The sequence below is a fragment of the Lepidochelys olivacea genome (genome assembly GCF_965140295.1).
Source record: "Lepidochelys olivacea isolate rLepOli2 genome assembly, chromosome: 11".
Lineage (NCBI taxonomy): Eukaryota > Metazoa > Chordata > Testudines > Cheloniidae > Lepidochelys > Lepidochelys olivacea.
The window spans coordinates 40,522,823-40,543,941 of NC_140421.1; the positions used below are offsets into that span (position 1 = coordinate 40,522,823).

Below are 21,119 nucleotides of genomic sequence, written 5' to 3' on the forward strand. Positions count from 1 at the left end.
CCACACCCGGTGCCGCCCAGGGGAGGAGAAGCCAGCAGTGGGGAGAGGGGGAGCAGGTTCCGCCCGTGGACTGTGGTGGGCGAGGCGGCCCCACACGCGGGGCAGTAGGAAGCGATAGGCTGGGGCGGTGGGGAGAGTCGGCCCCTGGCTCAGGCGGAGCTGCCAGGCTTCTCGGGAGGCGCTTGCTGCCTTGTGTTGTGGGGAGGGGGCCTTGGGCTGAAGCGCCGCGGTTGCTGTAACGGGTAAGCCCGGGTAAGCCGAGGCATCCTGGCGGCGTCTCCTTCCAGCCCGAAGGGCTCCAGGGTGCGCCGATGCTGTCACCTTTGGGTGACAGCACGAGTCTGTGCAGCAGCAGCAGCAACAACAACCCAGCCACCGTGCGCGGGTGTCCCGTCGAGCTCTCTCACCCGCTGTTCGCTTATCCCCGCTGGCACAGCCCCTTTCAGGCGTCTCTGGTGATAATGTACTGGGTCAGGAAGACGCACCTAATCAGATCAATTTTTCATCTTTTTCCAGTTGCAGCAGTGCTGTGAAGCTGGCTTTCTGTATTGGAGCCACCACGTTACATAATTTATGCTTTGTAAATTTAGTATTAAACTTCCAATTCCTTTATTAAAAACTAAAACAAAACTAAACAAAAATATTCAATGGTAGTATTAATCTCTTAAGTTGTTTTGACGATCTTAAAAACAAATCAATTGGCAATTTTATGTTTAAAGTAAATATAAAAAAATCAACATTTACATTGGACTAAATATATGAAATTTCTGGTATGTTTCTTTTCTCATGCACACATGCATGTATGTGAAAAAAGAAACAGCTGTCAGTTAATGGTTCACGGCTTTTAGCTTTATCATCTCTGGAAAGCACTGCATCTGCAAACATTTGTTCAAGTGCATAATTTCAGGCACTTGAATAGTTCCATTACTTGGGCTTAAAGTTAAGCACGTGCATCACTGTTAGCAGGATCAGGGTTTAAGGGCATTCACGGCTCCTCCTATTGTTCACTGTAGAACTTCCTCAGACATAATTTGGATTTCTTTTTCATCAACAAATTTAATCTTAGTCTTCCACCCCATACACATACAGCTCTTCTGATCTGTATTTTAATTTTTTGGTACCTTCGTTTAATGGGGGTGAACTCTCCACTTCTACCAACCTGTTGAATTTGGGAAACCTTGCTGTGTTCACAGTATAACATGTAATTGACCATGTATTTCTGAATCCACCTGTGTCTTCATTTTTCTTTTGAAAAATACACTGGAATCCCTGACAGTAAACACTAGACAAAAAAAAAAAAATATACAGAAAAACATTGAGTAATCTACATTTTGTATAGTTCAAATTGTGTTCTCTAATAAATTATACTTACCTTGCTTTTTAGTTCATCATAAAGTTGGCGTTCCTCATATGATTCAGAATATAGATTTAATACAGCTATGTACTACGGAATATGCTGTTAAACAGCAACTTTTAAAATGAACTTAAATGCAAAGGCAGTACGTTGTTCGTTGATATTTTCCTTCCTATTGTCCTATGCCTGGATCTTGAATGTAGTTGACACTCTTCATATGCAGAGACACATTGTCGGATTAGAGACTCTAATCTTTTGGTAGCCAGCAGGATATGGTGAGTGAGGGAAATCTGGATATGATGTAATGAATGTTTAGGTGGCTCCTTAAGGCTTTGTTTCACAGCTTTGTTTTTAGTAGGTCAGATAAGTATATTTTTATCAAACTGACTAATTTTTTGAAAAATCATGGAAGTCCACTGTGTTAAAAATACATCACTGTCAGTATTATATGACTTGTTTAATAATCACTTCATTTTGATCAGGATTCCAGCCATGTCTGACAAAAGTGAATTGAAGGCAGAGTTAGAGCGCAAAAAACAACGCTTGGCACAAATCAGGGAGGAGAAGAAAAGAAAGGAGGAAGAAAGAAAGAAAAAGGAAGTAAGAACCTAAATTTTATCAACAAGAAAAATATCAAATATTTGCTTATGTCCTGTAACTTGTTTTGCACTTAGTAAGTTATTAATTTGCTTCATGTTACTTAAAGGTATGCTGTCAAGTAGGGTAGGGCTAAAACTTAAATGTGCGGTTTTGTTTTGTTTTTAAGGGGGACTAACACCACTTCTGAATAGAAATATTTTGATGAGTGTTTTTCTTCCCCATGCATTGTTAGAAATCCAAACATAATAGCATTATACTAGTGCATGAGAAACAGAAAATTGAAGTGATTAGTCAGATCACTAATCAGTGATCAGGGCGGCACCTGTAGAAAGTAAACAAACTGCATAAACTGTGAAAAGTTTTGGTTTTTTGTTTTTTAATTTAAAGTACTTTCTTAAATGTAGTTTTCAATATGTCCCTCAGTAATGACTATCAGTGCTGTCGGTGGCCAAGTAGAATATTGTGCCATTAGCCAACTCTAATCTTCAACCTGCATTTTCAAGTCAAAACAGTAATCAGGTCAAAGCCACCTACTCTGCATGTTGGAAGATAGAATTAATAATCAGTCAAAAGAAATCCAAGCAATTGCTTAAGTGCACAGTTGGCAGTTATACTCTAGAGACTTCTGCTGCACATTGGCACACGTTCAACAAAGCACTTAAGCATGTGCTTGAAATTAAGCATGTTTAAATGCTTTGCTGAACTGAGGCCTTCGTTCATGTCTTTTCTGCACTTAAGTTATGAGCTGTTAAGAATCTTAAAACAGCACGTTACTGAACATGCCAGAAGCATGATTCATATGTAAAGAAAAGACAGAGAAATATCTTGCAATATAATTCATGTCCCAGTGATCACAGAAAAGTGTATTGACAGTTTGCACTTTCCAGGAATCATGTATAATACAGATAGCACATCATCGGGGGCTTGTTATAATATTTGGGAACTCCTTGATTTAGGAGAAATCATACAATGGTTTGGAAATATTATGTGTATCCAAGAGAGGAGTAGGCATTTATCTTTAACCATAAACATAGTGAGAAAATTGACTTATCTAGGTTTTTCCACCTATACGAAGGATTCCGGTTGAATGACTGGTTTATCTTTGTCACTGTTATTCTTTTTTTATAAAGTGCCAATGATCGTACTCTAATTATGTGATTGAGATAAATTTATTGTATGGTATGAGCAACTTGAATTTGAGTCATATTTCTTCAAGTTAATAAGTAGTAGACATAGACTTATTTGTTTAAACTTAATGAAGTGTTATGGATCTCTCTCTCTAGAACATCAGTTATTGTAGACTTTTTTCAGTGACCAGTTGGAGGATAGTTCATTTAATTTTTAGTCTGAAGTGATGTTGTTGGGAGCTGAGTGTACTTTAATCCTAAAATTCCCTTGGCCCAAACAATCTTTTGGTTATTATTTTGAATAATATGCTGAAGCATTTGATCACTTGATTTTTCCTTTTGTTTTGTGGAGTGTTGCAAGAAACAACTTAACTTAAACTGTACATTGCATCCATCAGTTGTGTTTTTGCGTAAAGACAGAGAGTAATATAGTTATTTCACCCTTCCCTTTCTTTCATTTTGTGAAACGTATGTGATTGTATAGAAAATCTAAGCAGCCCATGTACACACCTACAGAGAAGTGGTTCTAAATATGTTCATGCCCGCTAGCATATGATCTATATATTCTCCTAATTAGTAAGCTTGTAAATATTTGCCATATCGGGCAGAGTGTCCTGTCACACCATTGGCCAAGCTTCTGTCTGTCTCCTTGCTGTCCCAAACCCATAGTATTTTTCTTTATAACAGTTACTGCCATTCGAGAGGTTTTCCAGACCATTATCTCATTAAGGAACATAGAGCTCTTTGACTTTCCCTGCAAAAGGAGCTTCAGGATTTCTAGATCAGACTTTTCCAAGTTCTGCTCATGATGTTAATGAATACTGGAAAAAAACCTAAATGTTTTCTCACACATGAAACCACAAAATGTTTTATACCAACTATATACTGTCTCATAAAGGTTAAGTCTGTTCCTGAAATTTTTTTAGACTGATCAGAAGAAGGAAGCTCTTCCTGTACAAGAAGAGTCTGATCTTGAAAAGAAAAGAAGAGAAGCTGAAGCATTGCTTCAAAGCATGGGATTAACACCAGATTCTCCTATAGGTAAGAATAGTACCAGTTAACTGTTTCATCCCTCGTATCCTACATTAAGAATGTAGCACTTGTATTAAAAGCATGAAAATTAAATGACTGACTCAGTGGTTCTAGCCTGCTTCTGTCTCTTGTCTTTGGCACAATTTGTCCTGCATAGTTCACCATTTGTCATAAGTGTCAATCCTAAATGATGTGCCTCAGTGCACACAATTAAATGCTCGATGTCTCTTCTTTTACAAAATATTGTGAGTAAAATGTTGAACTCTGCAAATCTGCTCAATATTTAAGACCATCTCTGAGAACTGGGATCTAAATTTAAAGTATCTTTGGTACATAAAATTGAGGAGTATATGTCAAAAGTAAGATTTCTTCAGAGCATAAACAAAAGTGAATTATTGGGAATCTGTTTTGGTCTGCATTAAATAACATACATTTTTGTTTTCCTCCTATTTTCCCTGAACAGCACATTGGTATTTTGTCCTCTGTCAACAGGCAGGGTTTTGGCTAGCGATTTTCCACTTCTCCACAATCGCTGACCTTAATTACTATACATTATCAGTAATGTATCAGTCTGTGCATTTGTTCTGTTTCTACTACTTCCCCCTCCCACCAACACAATCTTATGGGTGTTGGATTGAGGTTCACTTAATCAGCCGATGGGTCTAACAAATATTTATTAAGAAAAAACGGAGTAGTGATCAGTTACAAGTGAAGTTCATTAGGACGATCTCATCAGTATCCTCCAGCACCAAACAATACAGCAGTCTCCCTTCATCACACAAACTTATTTATAACTTCTGGTTATATTTTCTTATACATATGTACTAATTTCTCATTGCCATGTTAACTCTCTTCCCTGTCCGTACAAGTTTAGTTTTAAAGCAGACCGGTCTCTTCTAGCTTTTTAGTTATTATCTTGATTACTCTGCAATTTCTTACACATATGCAACACTAACATGATTATTCTGTAATTTCTTACATGTACACATTTCTGTTTATGCTGTTAAATGTTACTAGAACAGAGTGTTAAAATCCACAGCAGTCTTCTGTCAGGCCTAAAGGTGCTTTCACTTCCAATAGTGGGGGTAACAGCAAGGTCAAATGTAAGTTTTAACTGTCTAGGAAAATATACTTGTTCTTAACTTGTTCTTTCCCTGTTTTAGCCTCAGCTCCTACCCCATTCTTGGATAGGCTTGTATATCAGGTATGTCTGATTGCTCAGACTTTGGTTTTCCTTAGTCATATCTTTCTGAAAAAAAAATCAGACTGGAGAAGTATTTTTAAACTCCATCCTATATCTCAGACACTTCTCTCATCACTAGTTTTTGAGCACCCAGGATTTCAAGTTATCCTTTTGATTTGGGCTTTCACTGTGAACCTTGTCTTGCAAGTATGAAGCAGTGTGGTAGTTGCTTTTCCATTATGGACATGATCCTTCGCTGACAACCCTGTTGCATCTGGTCTTGAAACAATCCCTGTGTATTTTGAAAGTGACCATGGGGATGCCATTAAAAATATTCTTATTCCATAAACTTCAGCAATGACCTACAATGGCTTGTGAGGGTAGAATCCTGCCCTAGAATCCTGCCCTTAAATCATTACTCTGGCAATTGTACTCCACAGATGTTTGAGTATCTTTCTCTGTGCCTGCCATTCAGTGTTTTGGCGTCTTTAGCAGTACAATATGTTACAAATTATCTATTCCTCTCTGTGTATTTTTGGTAGACTAAAATTTAGGACATTTCCATTCAGGAGAAATGATGGTTTGATAGTTCTGCTGAAATAATATGAAAGACTCTTTCAGAAGTCCACAAGCATATGCTTACTAGCTGTCTGTGAAAGTCTGAAAGCCATGAACTGGTACATCTCTCTGAAAGAAATGGGTTTATAAGGTATAACTGTTAATGGAAAATTGTCTGAAAAACCATGCCCTAACAAAATTGGTACTCTTCAGGTAGGGAACCATTTGTCCAAAGCCTGGACCTTGTTTGCATGTGACAGTGGAGAACACTCCCTTTCAGTGGCTATATTTAACTTCAAGCAGTAGCTTTGATCAAGCTCTAACTCAGGTTAAATTAAGTTTCTTCAAAGGAAAGAGTGGTATTGGAAAAATGTATAAAGTAAACATTGATATCAGCAGTATTGATAGTTTTTCCTTTCTGTAGACTTCCAGTAAAGTGGTTTTCCTATATTAGATATTGCCTTAATGATAGAATATGGGATTTCACTTTTAAGAACTCATCCTCTGATCCACGTTTTCTTAAATACCACCATATCCCTGATGTAAGAAGATATACTTGTAGTAGGAAGAGAGCCTGAGATATAAGCCCTTGTGTTAGAGGCCTGAGCTAAAGTAGTGGGCAAGCTTTTGCTAATATAACGCAAAGTTAGCAAAAGTTAGGCTGTGAGCAAACATCAGGCTTTGCCTGCTTGCAAGTTCACAGAATCGGGCAAGAATAGGGCTGATATTGCAGAAACACACATTTCTAAGAAGTGCTAGGCACAGAGTCCGTATGCAAACACATTTCAGAAGAGTGGTACCAAAATATCCCGGTATCAAGGATGGTACAAAAATATTTTCCAAGAATAAGGAACGTGCTGACCCCCCTCCTAAAAGATAAGGTCAGGATAACAGAGTGATAAATAGAGATGTTTTAATCGAACCAACATGTACAAGGAGATAGGTGATAACTAGCCACGTTGGGGGCAGTAACTATCTATCTCACAGGGGCATTTGTAATTTGCATTTTTATGTAATTTGTTTGTATCGGTCTACACTCTGGGGCATCGATCTAAGTTACACCACTTAGCTGAAGCTGACGTACTTAGGTCGACTTACTGCAGTGTCTTCTCTGGTAGGTTGACTGCTGACGCTCCCCTGTCGACTCCGCCTACACTTCTCATGCCGGTGGAGTACTGGAGTCGATGGGAGAGCGCTCGGCAGTTGATTTATCGCGTCATCACTAGGAATGATAAATCGACCCCCGCTGGATCGATTGCTCCAGAGGTAAGTGTAGACATGCCCTGAGAGAGTATCTTGGTCCAGCCAAGGAAGGAATGGAAAGTCCTGCCATTCACAGAGCTATGTCATGGGCATACATGTCTTACTATCCTCGTAGAGTCTGCCAGGTGTTATTGCTGTGCTTTTTCTGCAATAAACCTGGCCTGGTGCCTTCGTACCTTAACGGATCTTGTGGTTATTGGACAGTTTGCTCGAGGTCTGCTATGCCGTCTGTCTGCGTAGAGCTAGGGCAACACACAGGGAGAACACACATGCAGCTGAACATCTAACAATACTTACTTAGTGAAACACAAAACTGCTTCAAGAAATCATTAAAATTTTATCTTCTAACAACCAAAATTAAGCATCCTTATTTGGACAGTCTTGTAAGATAATTACATATGCATTAAATAGACATTGTCCCCACCAAGGAGAAGACTGCCTTCTTGGAAATGACATGCTCCACAAGGGGGCATTGCAGTATCGCAGACTAAACTTGAGAATGATCTAGAAATAATACATTCTTTGTGCTTATCATAAGGATCCTGTGCACAAATCTTTTTCTCAACAGTCCTCTGATCTGCTCTTCCCACTAGCCCACTTCTTAACTAGGAAGAGTGTGCAAGTTTTAGTCTAGTAACAGAGCCTAAAGAGATTAGGCCTCAAACCTCTTCACTGCATCTTTATTCATAATCAATACTACAAATATTAAGTACTGTAGAAGATGATGTAGTAAATCATGGTTTTACCTGAAAATCTGTTTACTAGATATATATGCCTACTATAAGTAAGTGATAGGCTACTACAAGTTGCCTTTTGGTAAATAAGTTTAAAAGGACTAGTTCTTGTCAATTCCTTTAACATTTTGCCTAATTTTAGTCTGTTTTCTACTCATATTACAATATTTTAGATCTGCTTTTATCATACATGTATTGGACAGTTCTAAATGTAATTTCCACTGCAAGAAAAGCATTTTGCGGGAGGAGCAACTTTAGGGGTTTTTTTAATAGGCAGAACATCAGAAATAAGAATTATTTTCCAAAACCCTGGATTAGATCTGCCATTTACTTTGGTAATGAGAATCTATTTCTTTAGCATATACACATTGTACTACAGATAAATCACTCAGCTATGCTGTATATAACAGTTGTTTTTTAAAAAAATGGAAACTTCATACAAATGCAAATAAACTAGGAGGCATAGAGTAGGTACTCACGTTGACACTAGTCTTTCCTTTCCACCTATATAGTGCTGTCTCTTTAAAAAATAATAATTCTGGTGCAAAGAGGATTTAATAAAGATAGAATTTTCATTAAACACTTGTGTGGTCTTCTGTTGAACAAGAGATTCCTAAAAAGAAAAAAGCATTTTAACTTTAGTGTATATTAGCGGGTCAAGGAGGTATTGTTTCATATTCTCTGTGTGTGTATATAAAGTCTGCTGCAGTTTCCACGGTATGCATCCGATGAAGTGAGCTGTAGCTCACGAAAGCTCATGCTCAAATAAATTGGTTAGTCTCTAAGGTGCCACAAGTACTCCTTTTCTTTTTGCGAATACAGACTAACACGGCTGTTACTCTAAAATCTGTCCTGACTCTCACTCCATGTAGTTTCAATGTCTCTAACAGGGTTGCATCATATATAAATTGGGGCAAAATTTGGTGTAGAAAACCAGGGAACCTTCAAATGATTGTTTTCATTGGTTAATTACTTTCATGGCAGTGATTATAGAATCAGAGAAACGTGGGACTGGAAGGGACCTCGATAGGTCATCTAGTCCAGTCCCCTGCACTGAGAGAGCACTAAGTATTATCTAGGCTATCCCTGACAAGTATTTGTCTGACCTGTTCTTAAAAATCTTGAATGATGGAGATTCCACAACTTCCTTAGATAATTTGTTCTAGTGCTTAACTACCCTTACTCTAAGGAAGTTTTTCCTAACATCGAACCTAAATATCCCTTGCTGCAATTTTAAGCCCAATTATTTCTTGTCCTGTCCTCAGTGGATGAGAACAATTTTTCACTCTCCCATTTATAACAAACTTTTTCATGAAGACTTATCATGCCTCCCCCTTCCCCTGGTCTTCTCTTCTCCAGACTAAGCAAACCCAATTTTTGCAATCTTTCCATGTGGATCACATTTTCTAGACCTTTAATCATTTTTGTTGCTCTCCTTTGGATTTTCTCCAATGTGTCCACTTCTTTCTTGAAGTGTGGTAGCCAGATCTGGACACAGTACTCCAGCTGAGGCCTTATCAGTGCTGAGCAGAGTGGAAGAATTACTTGTCATCTCTTCCCTGCAACACTCCTTCTAATATATCCCAGAATGATGTTCACTTTTTTTGCAACAATATTACATTGTTGACTCTCATTTAACTTGTGATCAGTCTACTATAACCCCCTCCCCCGATCCTTTTCTGCAGTACTTCCAAGGCAATTGTTTCCCATTTTGTATTTGTGCAGTTGTTCGAAAAATTACTTCCTGCATGTTTGTCAAGGTTCCTTCTCCACTCTGAACTCTAGGGTACAGATGTGGGGACCTGCATGAAAGACCCCCTAAGCTTATTCTTACCAGCTTAGGTTAAAAACTTCCCCACGGTACAAGCTTGGCCTTGTCCTTGAACAGTAAACTGCCACCACCAAGAGTTTTAAACAAAGAGACCACTTGGAGACGTCTTCCCCCAAAATATCCCCCGAAGCCCAACACCCCCCTTTCCTGGGGAAGAAATAAGAATAAGAATCCTCACCAGTTGGTACAGGTGAACACAGACCCAAACCCTTGGATCTTAAGACAATGAAAAATCAATCAAGTTCTTAAAAAGAATTTTAATTAAAGAAAAGATAAAAGAATCACTGCTGTAAAATCAGGATGGTAAATACCTTACAGGGTAATCAGATTCAAAACACAGAGAATCCCTCTAGGCAAAACCTTAAGTTACAAAAAGACACAAAAACAGGAATACACATTCCCTCCAGCACAGCTTATTTTACAAGCCATTAAACAAAAGAAAATCTAATGCATTTTCTAGCTAGATTACATACTAACTTTACAGGAGTTGTAAGGCTTGCATTCCTGATCTGTTCCCAGCAAAAGCATCACACAGACAGACCAAACCTTTCCCCCCCCCCCCCCGATTTGAAAGAATCTTGTCCCCTCATTGGCCATTTTGGGTCAGGTGCCAGCTAGGTTACCTTAGCTTCTTAACCCTTTACAGGTGAAAGGATTTTGCCTCTGGCCAGGAGGGATTTTAATGCACTGTATACAGAAAAGTGGTTACCCTTTCCTTCCTTTATATTTCCTTTATATTTCCCTTTCCTTTTATATTTATGACAATGTTGCACTTTGCATTTGTCCTATTTATTTCACACCATTTATCCAGTTTGTCAAGATCATTTTGAATTCTAATACTGTCCTTCAAACCACTTGCAACTCCTTCCAGCTTAGTATCATCTGTAAACTTTACAAGTGTACTCTCTCTGCCATTATCCAAATAATTTATGAAGATACTGAACAGAACTGCTTTCAGGACAGATCCGTAAGGGACCCCTCTCTTTATGCCCTTCTGGCTTGATTGAACCATTGATAACTACACTATCATTTTCCAAACAGTTGTGCACTCGCCTTACAGCAGGTTCACCTAGGCTATATTTCCTTATTTTGCTTATGAAAACATCATGCGAGACAGTACCAAAAACTTTACTAAAGTTGAGATATATCACATTTACTGCTTCCATTCTATATCCACAAGGCTTCTGTCAAAGAAGGATATTGGGTTGGTTTGACATGATTTGTTCTTGACAAATCCATGTTGACTGTTAGAAGAAAATAACGGTGGTAACTAAGTGCTTACAAACTGTTTATTTGCTCCATTAACTTTCCAGGTACCGAAGTAAAGCTGACTGGTCTAGAATACCCTAGGTTGTCTTTATTCCTCTTTCTATAAATATGTACTATATTTGCCGTTTTTCAGTCCTCTGGGATCTCTCCCATCCTCCACAGATCCTAGCTCATTTACACTTATGTTCCCTATGTTAGCTCTTTTGGTGAAAAACTGAAATAAAAAAAAGTTTCAGAGTAGCAGCCGTGTTAGTCTATCCGCAAAAAGAAAAGGAGTACTTGTGGCACCTTAGACACTAACAAATTTATTTCAGCATAAGCTTTCCTGAGCTACAGCTCACTTCATCGGACGCGTTCAGTAGAAAATACAGTGGGGAGGTTTATATACAATGGGTGTTACCATATACACTGTAACGAGAATAATCACTTAAGGTGAGCTGTTAACCAGCAGGAGAGGGGGAAAAAACAAAAAAACCTTTTGTAGTGATAATCAAGGTGGATCATTTCATGATCATGTTCACCCAAGCTGTCTTCCACCTTCAAATTCTCCTTCATATTTGTCAGAATTAAATCTTAAATAACTTCTTCTTTCTAGTCTCTTTCACCACCATCTGTAATAAAAAGTTGTCTCCATTGCATTCCAAGAACTTGTCAGATAATCTGTGCCCTGCTGTATTATTTTCCCAACAGATGTCTGGCAGGTTGAAGATCCACATCCTGTGCTTTGGATGATTTTGTTACTTTAAAAAAAGCCTCTTCCAACTCTTCTTCCTGGTTAGATGGTCTATAGTAGACTCATACTAGGACATCATCCTTGTTTTTTACCCCTTTTATCTTTATTCGGAGACTTTCAACAGGTCTGCCTCCCACTTCTGTCTCAGTCTTAATGCAAGTATATACATCTTTCATGTACAAAGCAACCCCTCCTCCCTTTTGTCCCTGCCTGTGCTTCCTGAACAAGCTGTACCCTTTTATACTGATATTCCAGTCACATGAATTATCCCACTAAGTCTCTGTGATACCAAGTATGTTGTAATTGTGGTTATTCACTAGTATTTTTAGTTTTTTTATTCCCCATACTACTTGCATTAATGTACAGGTATCTAAGATGTTGATTAGATTTCCCCTCCTATGATTTCCTATGTTCCCCCCAGATTCTGACCCTTCATCCAGATCTCCATGTTTTGGATTTACCTGTGGATTTTTGTTTCCTGGTCCCTTTGAATGTAGTTTAAAGCCCTCCTCTGTAGGTTAGCCAGCCAGATGCTCTTTCCCTTCCTTGATAGATAGATCCTCTCTCCTCTCAGCAGTCCCTTCTTCTTGGAACAGCATCCCATGGTCAGGGAAGTCAAAGCACTCCTGGCAACACTGTGACCGAATGGCTTTGCATTCATCCCAGGATGTGTCTGTCTCTCTCTCTGCCTCGGTCCCTACCCTTGACCAGAAGGATTGATGACACCGCCACCTGTGCCCCCAGCTCCCTCTCCCTCACCTCCAGAGGCCTGTAGTCACGTCTGATCTGCCCATGGTTATATCTTACCAGCAGGTGGTTTTCTCTCAGGACTGGTGGCCACATTTCTTCCAGCCTTGGGGATATGTGGCTTCTCCTGTGCCGCCTTTAGGGGAGATTCCTCATTGCCAGGGTAGAAAACTAGTTTTGAGGGGGTTTTTGTGGCCTCTATTGAAGGTGGGTTGGGAGCAGAAGTAGCCAGCATCCAGCTTCCTGCCTATTAAGGCACTCCTCCTCCCCTGGTGGTGCTACTGCTGGCCTCCCCACATGGATTGCTTCCTCAGTCTTGGAGGTCTCCATGTGTATATTTTCAATCATTTTCAACCTAGCCACCTCCTCCTGTAGCTTTCCCACCTGCTCCCTGAGGGATTCTACCAGTAGGAAACTCTCACACTGGATGACCTTTCTAGCCTGGCTTTCTGTGATGGGGACTACAGGTCACAGTCTCTGCAAATCCACACCATAGAGTCATCCATGACTGGGTCCTCTGTCTGGACACAGGAGCAGTGTAGGCATTGGCAATGTGGCCTTTTTGACCCATGCCCCCTTGTTAACGCACAGGGGAAGGGTGATCAAAGGTGATTCAGGATCAAGGGACAGGAGGCTAGAGCCTTGCTAATGCACACTCAGTTAGCAGGCCTCTGGTCCCCACTCCCACACAATCCCCAAACACACAGTCCCATATAGACCACGCTGTAAACTTTAAGCAAGCCAAAAGAAAAACCAAACAGAAACACACTCACTTACCCCAAGAATTAGTGTTTGCTCTTTCAGCAGGGTATATCCCTCTCAGACTCCGCTGTTTGCAGCCCCCTGTTCAGGGAACAGTTATGTCATGTTTTGGTGGGGGTTTTTTATTGCTGCTCTTACCTTTTCTGTATCTGATTCTTTCGTGATCTATGAAGTTGTGTACAGTAAGCAGCTGCTTCCTGGGGCAAAAGAAATCCTGGAAAGTCAGTCATTTGTCCTCATCTTTTCTTCCTTTGGATTTTTTTGGAGGGAGTGTGGGGAAGAGCTGCTCTGCTTTGGAGAATAAATACATACAATTTTAAGTTGTAGTTTACATAAGTATTTTTAGATTTGGCTCTGATATTTAATGTCATAGTTCAGTGTTTGATATTTTATATCTATTAGTTAGAGCTCAATCACTAGATTGCACATTTTTAGGGCCTCTACCGAATTCACGGTTCATTTTGGTCAATTTCATAATCATAGGAATTTAAAATTTAGTCAGTTTTATGGTTTCAGATGTTTAGACCCGAAATTTTGTGGTGGTGTATTCGTGGGGGTCCTGACCCATAAAGGGGTTGGCTGACTCTCTCACCCCCCAGCAGCTGTGCAGGGGAAGAGGCAATACCATCCCTCCCCAGTCCTGCCAGGACTAGCAGCTGGAGCTCGATTTATGGTAGGAGCCTCCACCCTCAGTCCTGCCCCTCTTCACCCCCTCCAATAGCTAGATTTCACAGGGGAGAATTGATTTCGTGGTCCGTGACACATTTTTCAAGGCCATGTATTTGACACAGTCTGAGCTAAATTGATAGTCTGGGCATTATAATCCCTTAGCTCTGTTTTCAGGAGTTAACTGTTTAATTTAATAAAAGCAGAAAAAGTTTTCATTCATGTTTGTCTGTTTTTATGTTAATTACCTTTTTTTTAATTGAACAAGTTAGTGATAAAATCATGCTGTACTAGAATAGAGGGTTGTAGGCAGTCATTCTATAAATTATCCAGCAGATGGCAGTGACTACCCAGAAAGCTCATGCTCAAATAAATTGGTTAGTCTCTAAGGTGCCACAAGTACTCCTTTTCTTTTTACCCAGTAAAATTATACCTGTAAAAAGAGCTATCTACCAACTCTACCTGTAATTTTTCCCTGTTTTGGGAGCAAAGGGGGAGTTTTGTTTTTTGGTGGTTAGTTTTTTGGTTGTTGTTTTTTTTTTGGTGGTTGGTTTGTTTTGTTTTTTTAACTCCCAGTTTAGGGGAGAACCATGGCTTTGGGTGTCTGTTACTGAAAAATAGAAGGTGCAAAGAACTTTGAGGCATTATTAGGCTGTCAAAAAGGTATAAAGATGGGTTAGGCCATTCTTACAAATCATAATTTCTAGAGTGGGGAAACACAGTTTTGCGTGGTATTTAAATTGCATGATGTCACTCTTCATTATGCATCAGTTCCCAAAAGCACATTGCTTTTTAAATTTTGTTTACAGTCTTCGCCCAAAATGCTTGAAACTTTTAAAGGAGATATATATTTTAAATATAACATCATTATATTTAATTAAAAAACAGCTTCAGGATAGCAGCTATTCTTGTGTCTAAAGGAAGTGTTAATTACTATTATCCGATAAAACAACAACAGTACAGGTTAAAACTTATTGTATGGCAAATTGTTGCAGTTGTAACTGAAGCAAAGGCAAATTTAGTAGAATTTAAATAGTGCATTTTATGATCTGTTTAATCCATGAAAACAGTTCTTAATGCTATACTAACAAATGTCTTGAACTTATTTGGAAATGACAAATTGTAAGGAAAATTGTCTCCTTTGAAAGTTGGTGGCAGCATTTTGTAGAAACTGAGATCTTTTTTTAAAAAAGATTCACCAGTCATTTTCTCCTGGGTGCGTCTTTTTTTGTTTGTTTGTTTTTGTTGTTTAATATATATAAAATCCCAGGTACATTAAATGCCAAAGAGTTGCATGAGTGTCCAGCATGAAATGTTAACATTGTCTTTTCCCCTCTCTTTCTACTATTCATTTTCATCCACGTATTTTTTGTTTGCCATCACTTTTTTTTAATACTTCATGTTAAATTAATTTGGAAACATCCTAAGCTGTGCAACCTCTACGAGTAGTAACAGCGGATACCTGTCTGTTTCACTATTTAGTCCCTCCTCCTATGTCTCCATCTTCCAAATCTGTGAGTACTCCAAGTGAGGCTGGAAGCCAAGACTCTGGTGATGGTGCTGTTGGATCTAGGTATGGTAACTTTCTTAAAACATTAGATTGTTAAAATGATGTTAGATATGTTTGTAGGTTGAGAAGTGCTTTAAAATAATATTGAGTTAGTGTTAACTTAAAATTTGTAAACGTCTAAGTCAAATTTTATATGTCTAAGTCCTTTTAAGATAAACCACATAACATCTCTTGTTCTAAAGCAATTAATGTTTTTTACTCTAGTGATTATGTAAAACCATTTTATCCTCTGATTCAGATAATTTTCTTGGAATGTATTTTATTTAAATACTGAAGCTGCAAATAAAATGTGAAATGAAACTTTGAATTTCTTTTTAATTTTAAGATGAATCAGATATGTTTGTTTCTAATGGACCGATAGTTTAAAGTGGCTGGGAGGAAAGAGAATGTTATATCAAAGGGATGTTTTCACTGTCATATGTGCACTTTCTTCAGATAGTAGGTAAATTCTCATAATAATTTGCTCAGAAAATCTATTAATTGGCAAAGAGATTAAGGTATTATGCTGCTATCAAATATGTTTTTTAACTTATCACACTATATGTTTATATTATGGAATAAATTGTTAAAACATAATCTTCTAGATTTCTTTGTGTGTGCTTATACATGAGTTTTGCTCCTTTTTGAAGAAGTTTAAATAAGATGTTTGCTATAATATTTATAGGATGCACATATTCATGTCTTCCAAATGCTTGTGTTGTGGCTGATGTGTCATTCCCATATTTTGCATACCCCATGCTGTGAAGAATGAGTGCTTGAGCCCCATTATGTATAGTTTAAAATGTTGCTATTCCCACCATCCTAACTGTGTTTAAAAAAAAAAAAGATTATTTTCATAACCAGTTAGTGGCATAAACAAAAGTTTAGGTTGTTGCTAAAAAATGAGCCATGACCAAAATTAGGAGAATGTAAAAGATCACTAACATGGAGACACATTGCTTTCCTGGCTGTTCGTGGACACTATGCCTCTTGAATGCTACTTTGTGTTTAATATTTCATTCAGTCTGCATGGATAAAGCCCACTTTTGATGTAATAAAATATCCAGTAATATTAGTCTTTCATTTAGTAACAACCAGATTTTAAGTAGTACAGTTCACATGTGGCATGAAATCTGTGGATCGTTTGTATCATAATCCATTGGGTGGGAGGGTTATTCTCTGCTAACATTATTTTAATCTAAAATATTTGAAGATTAAATTCCATTCATGTGTAATATTTAATGGTGAAGCGAGTATGAAACATGTTTGACATGAAACAAACTTCACATGTACATTTTATGGTGAATTCATCTCTAACTAATGAAAATATTATAGTCCTCACCATTGTGTATTCTGCACGTGCAGTTACATAAATGCATGTCACATAAATGTAGAGTAGGCACAGGTGCTTGAAAACTGAGAGAAAATAATACCGTGCACTTCTATAATTTCATCCATATATCTCAGTGTGCCCTACATGTTAGGATTAACAGCAATTTACAGAGTTTGGAAGTACAGTACAGCAGTTTTCCCATGTTGCAGGTGAGGGAACTGAGGTATAGATAAACAACCTAATTTGCTGATGATCAAATAGTGAGTCAGTGGTAGAAAAAGAATATAATTTTGAGCATTACATTGGGAGTCAGAAGAGCCAACCACCAGACAATACTTTCAGATAATTTAAAGTACTAAAATATCTGCCTCTATGTATAGTATATTAGTACATATGGACTCTTGGTGAGACACACTGGTATTCAAAAAATCTTGAATTTGGAAAATCATTCTGCAGGAATAGTTTAGTATGATCGCCTCTAGAAACCATGTTAAGGAGTTAACCAGTTTCAGAGGCCCATCAATGTGCCCATATCATTACACATCATCTTTTGGAATGTAGTTCTAAAAGTTTGATACTGATCTGAAAATGTAAAACTGATCCTTCTATTTTTTTTCTCCATGTTTTTAACCCTTTAATCCCAACATTCCACTTCAGTTGCATGTTGAACAGCTATGTGATCACATGATCACAGTGCTTCTCTTATGCAGCAACTCAGTTTACAAAGATTGTCTTCCTGGTTAGCTTAGCATCTCCTCTGCATTTTTACCTCTCCCTTATGGTGGTTGGCACACAGCTGCATTTCTTAACTACCTGATAAGCAGTAAACCACTGTTCAAGCCCTATGTCCACTGCTGCTATCAGTTTACCTGACTGCTTCTCCTGTCCTTTTCATCAGTAAACCATTTTGCATACGTGCTTCTTCTCATCCTCAAGTTGCTGTGTTTATTGCAGATCTTCTGCCTCTCTTCCCCACTCCCTATGTTTCTCAGGAACATTCAGAATAAAAATTCAGGGCTTTGCATTTCTAACTAAATCATTAATGAAAGGTTCATGCCCTTTTTACCAAAACTTGCAACTAGAACAACCTAGTACATAATTAAAGATACATAAATTTTAATTTAATATTTTTACCACACTGTATTAAACTATTGGGAGCAACTTTACATCTTTCTAGGAACTCTCCAGTTACACTGGAAAATAACTTCAGTCTTCCTAAAATAATCATATGGAAAAACCTTTTATTGATCTAGCATACAAACATATTACATGTTCTTTATTTTTAAGCTTCTGATACAAAATAATAGTAAAATTCTCTACAAAGTATGGTAGCATATACAAGCTTACTAAAAGCAGATGTTCTGCTGCTAATATTTCACGTATGTTTGTTTGAAATTGCTTCTTTGTGCCCTGGTAGAGTTAGAAGTAGACACCAATACTGGATGAAGTAGATTTCCCTCCCCCCTCCAGGCAAGACTAAACTATAAAGAAGGTCCTATTTTATATAAGTGACCTGTAACAGATCCATTCCCCTTCTTATTCCTATGTACTGTGCTGAATACTCACTATTTTGAAACGTTTTAATATAAAGCCCACTGTTTTCTACGATACTGAATATCTTAAATTGGCTTTAAATCGGATGACATTTGTAAGCCCAAGGCAGTGCTTAACCCATAATTACAGCAGTGTCACATCTTGGAAACTCTAGCAGTTCTGTATCCCAGTGGAAACGCATTTTGCTTCTCTACCAAAAAGTTTGTGTGTTGACTCATTTCCTTTACCAATATGACAATTTCCTGCACATATTTAATGCTTTGGGCAAGATTGCAGTACATTAACAAACGTGACTTCGTATGACATAACCAAATTTGTATAGCTTTAAAATGAAGTTTAAAGTTTAACAGTTCCTAAGCTGTTTCAAATGGATTTTTATTCATTTGGCTTTCATTTAGGCTACTTTTGTCAGCGATTCTGCAATGCTTTAATTTCCCATCTCTGAAAGAATTGAATGTCTCTAATTGCTCTGAATTGTATGTTTGTGTTTAACTGTTTTATACTTATTGCATGTATTGTAGCATTGAACATTCACTGAATTTCCACTAACTGATATTTTGTTTCCTTTGAACAATGAAAAAACTGTAAACTTACAGTAGCTTTAACATTTCATAGTGTGTATTTGCTTCACTAATCTCTGGCCTCTTTTGCTAATGCTGCATGGTTGTTCAACCTACGGTATCAGGACGCTGCATTGGGATACTGATCCATCAGTTCTTCAGCTCCACTCTGATTCCGATCTGGGGTATTTCATAGATTTTATATTCCCTCTTTTGTGTATTTATAAATATACAATTTTTATATATATACTCCAATATGAGAGCTCTTTTTTTTAAAAAATGAACTTTAAGTTACTATTAAGGGAACACAAGTTCTGAAAGTAATCAAAGTTCATGCTCTCCCTGGGTTTAGTGCAACTGGCTTATAGTAGGCAATTTCAGTCTTACTGTGATTGCAAGTTTATCATTTTTCCAGCAATATGTTTCAGTCTTTTAACTTTTTATCTACATCTTTTTTTTTCTTGGCAAGACAAACTATAAAATGTCATTCTATTGAAATAAAATAACTACACATTTTAAATATATACAAAATGTGTCTAGTATAAGAAAAGATGGGAACTTATTGTTTTGTGGCTAATGTATCATGAAGTCTATTATAAATTGTAAGCTTTTTCATTAAGACCCACATCATGTTATAGAATTGTTTGCCTTCCAAAAATTAAAGAAAGAATGTTAGAATTTTTCCTTGAGCCTGTTTAGTCTGTAATGAATTTTTTTAAGTGTGGGAGAAGATGATGGAAAGATTAATATTCATATACTGCTTTTTATTGCTGGATTATTGGACTAGTGATTAATATACAAATTGAAGTTAATAGGGGTTTTTACATAAAGTTCACCTGAGGTGGGTCTAACTTGCAATATATATCTATATTTATATATAGTGTGCTTGTGTGTGTTGCAGTTAGACCCATTTTGTCCATGTCAGTATTGTAAATGAGATCTTGTTCTCTCAATTTTTCTTGTTAAATCTTTATCTTTAAGTTCTTTAGTATTCCGTTCCAGGATATTATACTACTGTTTGGGAACAGACTTACAGTTCTAAGTCCTAAATAATAGGTTTGGGAGAGCTAAGGAAATGGCCAACATAATTAAATGGACTGGCAAACAGTCATTAATTGCAGAAATAATTAAACAATTTTGCAAGCTATGCAATCTTGGAACCCTGGTCCTGCAAATATCTTTCATGTGAGCAAGGAAAACAATGGTAGTGCTCACATGAGTTTGGTTTGTAAAATGGACCCTTTAGCCAGTGAAAAAGAGCCTTGTCATACACTAAGATTTAGCAAGCCTTGAAAAACACTTCGTGTGAAATCAAGAAATCCAGATATCTTTGCCTTTTTTCTTTTTCTTCTAGTCTGTGTGTATAAGCCAGACACCTTTTTAAAAAATAAAGATAGCATATCACTAACATATATAGCATTTTTCAGATGATAGCATCCTTTGGATTTAAACTTGATTTTTAGAGTGTGGAGTGAGATGATGCCTTGCAATCTGAAACGCCTTATAACTTAATCATGATTGTATTAAAAATATCAATTGTTCTGATGTCTCTGTTCATTTTATTTAGACGTGGACCTATTAAACTTGGAATGGCTAAAATTACACAAGTTGACTTTCCTCCCCGAGAAATTGTTACATACACGAAGGAGACTCAAACACCAGTTATGACTCAACCAAAGGAAGGTGAATGTTAACTTATACTACTATTACATGTATTTTTTCTGGTTATTAAAATGTACCAAGACTATTCTAGAAGGACAGATGGAGATCAGTCATTTCTATTTGATGTTTAATATTTTACAAAATAAATAGTGTTTCAGAGCTGGACATAGTTAAGTGTAAATTGATCTGAGGGATGACTGGTAATGTCTTGAGTCCATACACGTCTTTTTAAAGAATGTCATCCTGCATCTTGTAATTAATTAAAGGAAACCTATTAAGCACTCGTATTTTCCTCTCCCAAATACACAGTTTTCTAGAAGATTTACTACATTTATTTGTAGACTTCCTGATGTTTAAGCAATGTAGAATGTGTTCCATGCACATTAACGTAACAAAATCAGTTTATTTGAAGGCTTATGTTTTCTTAAGCTAAGAGTCAAATATGTGATTAGCATATGCAACTCCTATTCTCATCAATGGAATTTTGATCAGTGATTAATGGCAGTCTGTGTCCCAACACATAAAAATCAATTTATAAAAATAAGAGTCTTTGAAGGTGGCATTTTTCTGTCAACTGCTAGTGATGCCACTCTCAAAGACTC

General features: G+C 37.5%; 1 protein-coding gene across 5 annotated transcripts in view; it reads left to right on the forward strand.

The window, feature by feature from the left end:
- Positions 1 to 21,119, forward strand: part of DYNC1I2 (dynein cytoplasmic 1 intermediate chain 2) — a 44,410-nt gene that overhangs the window by 519 nt on the left and 22,772 nt on the right. For 2 of the 5 annotated variants that reach the window (XM_084643714.1, XM_084643713.1), the window contains exons 2-6: positions 1,837 to 1,954; positions 4,008 to 4,122; positions 15,288 to 15,432; positions 18,981 to 19,040; positions 20,423 to 20,538. In XM_084643714.1, coding sequence (XP_084499840.1) covers positions 1,847 to 1,954; positions 4,008 to 4,122; positions 15,288 to 15,432; positions 18,981 to 19,040; positions 20,423 to 20,538 — 544 coding nt within the window. In that variant the 5' untranslated portion in view covers positions 1,837 to 1,846. The remainder of the gene's footprint in view (positions 1 to 1,836; positions 1,955 to 4,007; positions 4,123 to 15,287; positions 15,433 to 18,980; positions 19,041 to 20,422; positions 20,539 to 21,119) is intronic. The other 3 variants (XM_084643715.1, XM_084643716.1, XM_084643717.1) reach the window with 3 other exon arrangements.